Source organism: Phodopus roborovskii, unplaced genomic scaffold (assembly GCF_943737965.1).
Source record: "Phodopus roborovskii unplaced genomic scaffold, PHOROB, whole genome shotgun sequence".
Taxonomy (NCBI): Eukaryota; Metazoa; Chordata; class Mammalia; order Rodentia; family Cricetidae; genus Phodopus; species Phodopus roborovskii.
In genome coordinates, this window is record NW_026126484.1 from 756549 (window position 1) to 766060 (window position 9512).

General features: G+C 39.8%; 1 protein-coding gene across 1 annotated transcript; it reads left to right on the top strand.

The window, feature by feature from the left end:
• The first annotated feature begins 1574 nt into the window (after positions 1-1574).
• On the top strand, positions 1575-2501 carry LOC127229545 (putative olfactory receptor 2W6). Its single transcript, XM_051194627.1, has one exon. The coding sequence runs from the start codon at positions 1575-1577 to the stop codon at positions 2499-2501; it is 927 nt and encodes a 308-aa protein (XP_051050584.1).
• The last annotated feature ends 7011 nt before the right edge of the window (positions 2502-9512 follow it).

Below are 9512 nucleotides of genomic sequence, written 5' to 3' on the forward strand. Positions count from 1 at the left end.
GTTCTGAATTCAGCGTTGGTTGTAATCTTTTTAAAGGTCTACATTAAAAACATGTAGAAGACACCAGCTAGGGTCCTAAAACATCTGCTCACTCTCTTATATGGATATTGAAAGAAAGGGGCTTATCTGCCTATGTGTAAAGAAAAAATGAGTTTAATTGGGATAGCTACTTACAAACATATTAGCAAAGAGGATCTGATGTTACAGTTAAAATACATGGTCTTATGAGTTGTTGGGATAAATTCTCCCTTTAACAAAAGATTGTAGCTGAATGGTGTGGTACTTGCCTGTTATCTTAGTACTTGGTAAGTGAAGATAGGAAGGTCAGGAGTCCAATGTCAATTGGCCAACCTGGGTTACATGAGCTCTTGTCTCTAAAATTCAAATTTAACTCATTCACATTAAAAGGTGGTTATGTCAAAATTTCCCAACATGAAATAATTTGTGTCAAGGATGAGCAGTTCTTACTTCAGGGTGGAGAGTTGTCTCCTATGGATGGCAATGTTAGAATCAGTGACCAAATATTCCTCCCTGGATCCTGTTGCTGTATGTTTTTTAGGAAATTGTTGGACACTGATGACATGCTATCTGGAGTACATTCTCTCTTTGGTTACTGGCCTCTTGGGCAAAAAAACTGCCCCCACCTCGACCATTGACCTTGGACATGCTGTCCTAACTAAGCTTGCAGGAGTTAAATTTAAAGACTGCTGAACCCCCTGCCAAGTCAGGGTAAGACTACTTTTCAATTTCCTAGCTTCTGAGATGGTCCATCTAATACTTCAGGCCTTAACCAAAGTTGGTTGCCCCAACATTGCTGTGAGACTTTGCTGACTGTCCAGGTAGCCTGCTGTTTCTGTCTTCACTTGCACCTTTGGAAGTCCCACACTTGCACTTCCTGCCTACCCTAGTATTGTTATTTTCCTTCTCAGGTCTTTGATGGGGTCGAACACTAGACAGTCATAGCAATATCCTCTCTTATCTTAGATAGACAAGATTTAGACTTTCCAGTTTAGGACTGCTGTCAGAGTAATCTCTATCATGCCTTTACCCTGATACTGAACATGTATATTGGACATGTAGTGTATATCTATTGCTCAATTTTGCTCTTGCTGATAGTAGGTTTTAATTTGTGTATGTTTACCTTTCCTTTTCTTGGAGTATACTTGGCATTTGTTACCACTGCATATAGTTTTTGCATCAGCCTTAAAACCTCCTTCTTTAGACTAAAAGGGGAATTGTAGGCATCTTGTCTGTGGACCTGTAATGGTGGCCACACTCCTTTGGGTGTGGCTTCAGGCAAAGGTAAGCAAAAGAGGGAAGCCTAAGGCTTTAGGCATGGTTTTTCTTGCTAGGTCTTTTCTAGTAGGTCAGCAGATCTCTGGTAGGAAGAACCTGGAAACACTCCCTCGGTTCTTTTTATTTTTCTGTGTAATGGTTCTCCAATAAACACCCATTTATCATTTATCTTAGGTCTAGTGACATAATTACATCCTCGCCTTCAGGAAATAGAGACTAACTATTCCTCATTTTTGCTCCTACCAGCTGCGCTGACCTGATGATGTGAGTGAAATGCAATGGAGAAGTCGAATGACAGCTCTGAGTACGGTTTCATCTTAGTGGGCTTCTCTGATCGCCCTCGCCTGGAGATGGTACTCTTCATCGTAAATTTTACTCTGTATTCAGTGGCTGTGCTGGGAAACACTACCATAATCCTTGTGTGTATATTGGACCCGCGGCTTCACACCCCAATGTACTTCTTTCTGGCAAATCTTTCATTTCTGGATCTCTGCTTTAGTACCAGCTGCATCCCCCAGATGCTGGTAAACCTCTGGGGTCCAGATAAGACCATCAGCTATGCTGGCTGTGTGGTTCAACTTTTCTCCTTCCTGTCGGTTGGGGGTATAGAATGCATCCTTTTGGCTGTCATGGCATTTGACCGCTACGCTGCGGTTTGCAAACCTTTGCATTACATGGTCATTATGCACCCACAGCTGTGCGTGAGACTGGTAGCTCTGGCCTGGGGGAGTGGGCTTATCAATGCCATCGTCATGTCACCACTAACAATGACCCTGTCCCGATGCGGCCGCCGCAAAGTTAATCACTTCCTTTGTGAAATGCCAGCTCTGATCAAGATGGCCTGTGTGGATGCTCGCGCGGTAGAAATGCTGGCTTTCACCTTCGCCATCCTTATTGTCCTGCTACCCCTCACACTGATTCTTGTCTCCTACGGCTACATCGCTGCCGCTGTGCTGAAGATCAAGTCGGCTGCTGGAAGATGGAAAGCCTTCAACACCTGTAGCTCCCACATCACTGTGGTCTCCCTGTTCTATGGAAGCATCATCTATATGTATATGCAACCCGGAAATAGCTCTTCCCAGGACCAAGGGAAATTCCTCACACTCTTCTATAATTTGGTGACTCCCATGCTGAATCCTCTCATCTATACCTTAAGGAACAAAGAAGTGAAAGGGGCACTGAAGAAGGTTTGTGGGCGACACTGACGGGCAGAAAGAAATAATGAGTTACAAAGCTCCAAGGGTTTTTCCAAATGTATCTATTGTTTGTTTATAATAAATGCAGCTAATGTATCAGTACTTTTTTTGGTGTGGGTTTAATTGAGACAGTTTCATGTAACTTTCTTCAGGCTTTCTTCAGACTCACTAAATAGCCAAAGATGACCTTGAACTTCTGATCCTCTTGCCTCCATCTCCACAGTGCTGGGGTTACAGGTGCATGCCAACCTGATTCATGAGTAGTTATAATATGCTAAATACACTGAACTCTATCTCAACTCAGAGTAAATCAGCCACAGCTACCACGATACAGATAAATCTCAGCTTCTTAAAGTAAACAGTTATTATTCTGAGCCCTCAACAAAAATAATAAATCCATGAAAGCGAGTGATTGATATAGATATAAAACAAGCAACACTTAAATTTTATTCAAGCTAACCAATAAGAGAGGTACTATTTGATTTCAAAAAGTCAAACATTCAATGAATTTATAGAGAACGAAGAAATGTCCAAATAAATGTGCAATTGTGGGCATAATTAGCTTCTTATTCTTAAAAAAAAGAAAGAAAGAAAGAAAGAAAGACAATTCAGTCATTCTCAGAAGGAAAGGAGGGATGTGCTCATTCTCTTACTGGGAAAAACAAGAGAAGGAACTAAAATAAAGGTGACAAAGAGAATAGCAAGCTGAAGGAAGGGGTAGGAAAAAGAAGAGGGTAGGGGCACTTAGAGTAAAGGATAATGATAAGTGTGACAGTGAAATCCATTTCTTTGCATGCTAGCTACAGGATTAGCTTTAAAATGTCTTAATGAATTTGGATAGAGAGTTTTTAAAACAGGATATAAAAGGTATTCAATACATAGACAACATAATAAAAGTAAGATGCATCAAAATTTAAATTGTTCACAGAAAGAGATAGTGCTGAGAACTTTAAACCTGAGAAATAACTTCTGTGAGTTCTCTCCACACCAAACATATACCTAATTTACTTAAAAAAAAAAATATTTTATGAAATATATTTTGATCATATTCTTTCACCTCCTAGATCCTCTTCACCTCCCATCTCACCCTCTTTCAAGTTGTCTTTCTTCTTTCTCAAAATCTAGAAAACAAAAAAATCAAAATACACAAGCAAATTAAAAGAAAAGATTTAAAGCAAAAATCACCGAAACAAAACAAAAAGACCACACACACACACACACACACACACACACACACACACACACACACAAATATACACAAATTTATGGGACACTATGAAAGTAGTACTAAGAGGAAAGATCATAGTCCTACGTGCCCACATGAAGGCACTGGAGAATAGTCACACTAGAAAATTAACAGCACAATTGAAAGCTCTAGAACAAAAAGAAGCAAACTCACCCCAGAGGAGTAGAGAACAGAAAATAATCAATTTGAGGGCTAACATCAATAAGGTAGGAACTAGGAAAACAATACAAAGAATCAATGTAACAAAGAGATGGTTCTTTGAGAAAATCAACAAAACAGACAAACCGTTATATCCAAACTATGTGCAAATTAACAAAATCAGAAATGAAAAGGAAGACATAAAAACAGACCAGAGCAAACACAGAAAATCTTCAGATCATACTTTGAAAACCTGTACTCCACAAAATTCAAAAATTTAATGGAAATGAACAATTTTTGGATAGCTATCACTTACCAAAATTAAATCAAGACCAAATAAGCAATTCAAATAGACCTATGACCCCTAATGAATAAGCAGTCATCAAAAGGCTCCCAATCAAAAATAAGCCCAGGGCCAGATGGTTTCAGTGAAGAATTCTACCAGAAATTCAAAGAACTAATACCAATAATCCTCAAAGTGTTCCATAAAATAGAAGCAGATGGGTCATCGTCAAACTCTTTTTATGAGGCTACAATTACCCTGGTACCTAAGACACACAAAGACACAACTAAGAAAGAACTACAGACCAATATCCCTCATGAACATTGGCACAAAAATACTCAATAAAATACTGGCAAATTGAATCCAAGAACACATCAGAGAAATCATCCACCATGACCAAGTAGGCTTTATCCCAGGAATGCAGGGATGTTTCAACAAATGAAAATCCATCAATGTAATCCACCATATAAACAAACTGAAAAAGAAAAACTACATGATCACTAGATGCAGAAAAAGCCTTTGACAAAATCCAACACCCCTTCATGATAAAGGTCTTGGAGAGATAGGGATAACAGAAACATACCTAAACATAATAAAAACAATATACAATAAACCAACAGCCAACATCAAACTAAATGGAATCAGTGCAATTCCTCTAAAATCAGGAACAAGATAAGGCTGTCCACTCTCTCCATATCTCTTCAGTATTGTACTTGAAGTACCAGCTGCAGCGATAAGACAACAAAAGGAGATCAAGGGGATACAGATTGCAAAGGAAGAAGTCAAACTGTCACTATTTGCAGATGATACATTTATATAAGTTTATATAAGTGAACAAAAAAAAAAGAAAAAACAAACGAACAAAAAAAACTTCAACCAGGGAACTCCTACAGCTGATAAACACCTTCAGCAAATTGGTAGGCTACACAAGATTAACTCAAAAAAATCAGTAGCTCTACTATATACAGATGATAAAGGGGCTGAAAAAGAAATCACCCTTTACAATAGCCACGAACAACAAAAAAATATCTTGGGATAATGCTTACCAAACAAGTGAAAGACCTATATAATGAGAACTTTGCATCTTTAAAGAAAGAAATTTAAAAAGATACCATTAAATGGAAAGATCTCCCATGCTCTTGGATAGGTAGGATCAACATAGTAAAAATGGCAATCTTGCCAAAAGCAATCTACAGACTCAATGCAATCCCCATCAAAATCCTGGCACAATTCTTCAGAGACCTTGAAAGAACAATACTCAACTTTATATGGAAAAACAAAAGACTCGGGATAGCCAAAACAACCCTGTACAATAAAGGAACTTCCAGGGGCATCACCATCCCTGACTTCAAACTCTATTATAGTGCTAATGTCCTGAAAACAGCTTGGTACTTGCACAAAAATAGACAGGTAGATCAATGGAATCAAATTTAAAATCCCAATATTAACTAACACACCTATGAACACCTGATTTTTTAACAAAACAACTAAAATTACACAATGGAAAGAGGAAAGCATCTTCAACAAATGGTGCTGGCACAACTGGATGATGGCATGGAGAAGACTACAGATACATCCATGTCTATCGCCATACACAAAACTTCAGTCCAAATGGATCAAAGACCTCAACATAAATCAAGCCACACTAAACCTCTTAGAAGACAAAGTGGTAGGTACCATTGAATGAATTGGTACAGGAGCCTGCTTCTTGAACATAAAACCAGTAACACAGACACTGAGATCGACAATTAATAAATGGGAACTCCTGAAATTGAGAAGCTTCTGTAAGGCAAAATACAGTCAACAAGACAAACCAGCAGCCCACAGAATAGGAAAAGATCTTCACCAACCCCACATCTGATAGATGGCTGATCTCCCAAATATACAAAGAACTCAAGAAACTAGTCACCAAAACACCAAATAACCTATTAAAAAGTGGGGTACAGAACTAAATAGAGAATTCTCAATAGAGGAATTCAAAATGGCTGAAAGACTCTTAAGAAAGTGCTCAACATCCTTAGCCATCAGGTAAATGCAAATCAAAATAACTCTGAGATACTCCTGCCAGGATGGCTAAATTTAGAAATATCAATGACAACTTATGCTGGAGAGGATGTGGAGAAAGGGGCACACTCCTCCACTGCTGGTGGGAGTGCAAACTTGTGCAGCCATTTTGTAGATCAGTATGATGGTTCCTCAGGAAAATGGGAATCAGTCTACCACAGGACCTAGCAATTCTGTTCTTAAGCATATACCCAAATGATCCACACCCATGCGACAAAGACATCTGTTCAACTACTTTCATAGCAGCATTATTTATAATAGCAAGAAACTGGAAACAACCTAGATGCCCTTCAAATGAAGAATGGATAAAGAAGATGTGGCACATTTACACAATGGAATACTACTCAGCAGGAAAAAAAAAAAACAATGGAATCTTGAAATTGGCAGGCAAATGGATGGAGTTTGAAGAACCCAGGTAGCCCAGCCACAAAAAGAGGAACATGGTATGTACTCACTCATATATGGATTTTAGGCATTGAACAAAGGATTACCAGCCTATAATTCACACTTCCAGAGAAACTAGGATACAAGGAAGAACCTAAGAGATTCATACAAGGTCCCTCACAGAAGGGGAAAGGAACAAGATCTCCTGAGCATATCCGGAGTTGGGGGGGGCAGTGAGTGGAGAGGGAGTTCAGAGAAAGAGAGGAGAGGAAAACACATGGGACAAGGACGATTGAGTCAGGGATGAATAGAAGAGAGTGGAAAAAAAGAGATACCATAATTAGATAGCCATTATAGGTTTGAACAGAAAACTGACTCTAGAGAAATGTCCAGAGAACTACAAGGATGACCCCAACTTACAAGCTGAGCAACAGTGGAAAGGCTACCTTATATGCCCTTCCCTGATAATGAAATTGATAACTAACTTATGTGCCATCATAAAGCCCTCATCTAGTAGCTGTTTAAAACAGAATCAGATACCCACAGCTAAACGCTGAGCCGAACTCTTGGAATCCAGATGCAGAGAGGGAGGACAAGACCAGGCCACAGAAACCCACAGAGACAGCTGACCTGAACAAGGAGGAGCTCATGGACCTCCAGACTGATAGCTGGGAAACCAGCATTGGACCAACTCAGAACCCCTGAACATGGGTCTCAGAAGGTCTGGGCAGTCTACGGGACCTCTGACAGTGGAACCAGGATGTATCCCTGGTGCACAAAAGGACTTTGGGAGCACATTCCCCATGGAGGGATACTCCCTTAGCCTAGAGGCAGGAGAGAGGGCCTAGTCCCTACTCCAAATGATTTGACAGATTTTCATGATCCCTCCTAGAAGGCATCACCCTCCCTGTGGAGTAGATGGGGAATGGGATGGGAGGGGGGTCAGGGGACATGGAGGATTGGAGGGAGAGTGAACTGGGATCGATATGTAAAACAAGAAAAAATAATAATAAATAAATACATTTTTTAAAAAAAGAAGGCTTCATGGCCTTGTGTATTTGAACTCTTGGTCCTCATTTGGTGGGAAGGGCTAGGAGGTAAGGCCTTGTTGGAGGAGATGTGTCACTGGGTGGGGGTGAGAGAGGATGAGGTTAAATGCCTACACTATTATTGGTGTCCTCTCTCTCTCTCTCTCTGTCTCTCTCTCTGCCTTGTGCTTGCTGTCTCAACATGCAAGCTTTCAGCTATTGCACCAGTGTGATGTATGTCTGCCTGATGATCTGCTCCCAGCGTTGACGGTCAAGGACTCTACTACTCTTTGAAACTGTGAGATCCAAATTAAATTCATCCTTTTATAAGCTTCCCTGGTTGTGGTGTCTCTTTATATCAATAGAAAGTAACTAAAACATGGGCCTATTACAGAAAGGATGAATACTTTCTAGATGATCTTATAGAGTCTCAAAATAGAAAACTCTAGGAAGGGTCTTTTTAAAGTTATTTACAGAATGAGTAATGATAAAGTGTATGTTGCAAGACAGGGAACAGGTTGGGTTAGGATCCCAGTTCCATCTCCTTCCCTCCCTCTCTCCCACTCTCCTTCCCCTCACACCCCCCACCACTCCACATGTAGGGTGATGCCCTCCAGGAGGGATCATCTAAATCTGTCAAGTCATTTGAAGTAGAGACTAGGACTTCTCTCTTTTCTTTAGGTTAAGGGAGTATCCCTCCATGGGGGATGTGTTCCCAAGGTCCCTTTGTGCACCAGGAATACATCCTGATTCCACTGTTTGAGGTCCCTTAGACTCCTTGGGCCTTTTAGCTGAGACCCATGTTAAGGGGGTCTGAGTCAGTCCCATGCTGGATTCCCAGCTATCAGACTGGAGGCCCATTAGCTCCTCCTTGTTCAGGTCAGCTGTCTCTATGTGTTTCTGCAGTGTGGTCTTGTCCTACTTCTCTGCATCTGGATTCTAGTTCGGCTCAGTGTTTAGTTATGGGTGTTTGCTTCTGTTTCCAACAGGTACTAGATGAGGGCCCCATGATGGTGGATAAGTTAGTCACTGATCTCATTATGAGGGAAGGGCATTTATGGTAGCCTTTCCACTGTTGCTCAAATTGTTAGTTGGAGTCAGTCTTGTAGGTCTCTAGACATTTCTTTAGGTTAAGTTTTCTCTTCAATCCTATAATGGCTCCCTCTTTTATGTTCTCTCTCTCTCTCTCTCTCTCTTTCTCTCTCTTCTCTGGCAAGACACTTTTTAAAGCATTGACAAGGACACTTTTAGTTAATGTTTCCTGGAACAAGCAATGAAATTGTTATGCTGATATCCAAATGAATTAAAGTTGAGTTGGAAAAACATATATGCCCCCAGTGAAATGTAGGGTCAGGAAATTATGTTGATTTCATAGTAATTTTTAATATATATACATATATATGTATATATATATATATATATATCTTCCTTTAAATGTCACTTTGTTTCTCATTGTGAGAAATGTGAGAAATTATCCATCTTAGTATTAAGAGCTGAATATGGTTTTTTCTCCCTAAAGTTCCTATTTAATTTCTTTGTTTGCTTGCTTGGCACAAAGTTTCTCTCTGTATCCAATGCTTTCTCAAACACTACATATTAGAGACTGACTTTGAACTCCTGATCTTCCCAAATTCACCTGCCAAGTACTGATATCATTCATGTGCCACTACACCTGGTCATATATTGAAATTTAATTTACATTATGAGATAGTAAGGAGAGGGACCATGCAAAACCTCTAAGGCTTACAGGCTTGCCTTCAGGAATACATAAGCCCATTGATATGATTAATAAACTAATTTGTTGATAAATTGTCTTATAAATCGTCAAAATTCAATTTGTCCAGATCTCAGGCACTGTCATGTGATACCCTTTACTA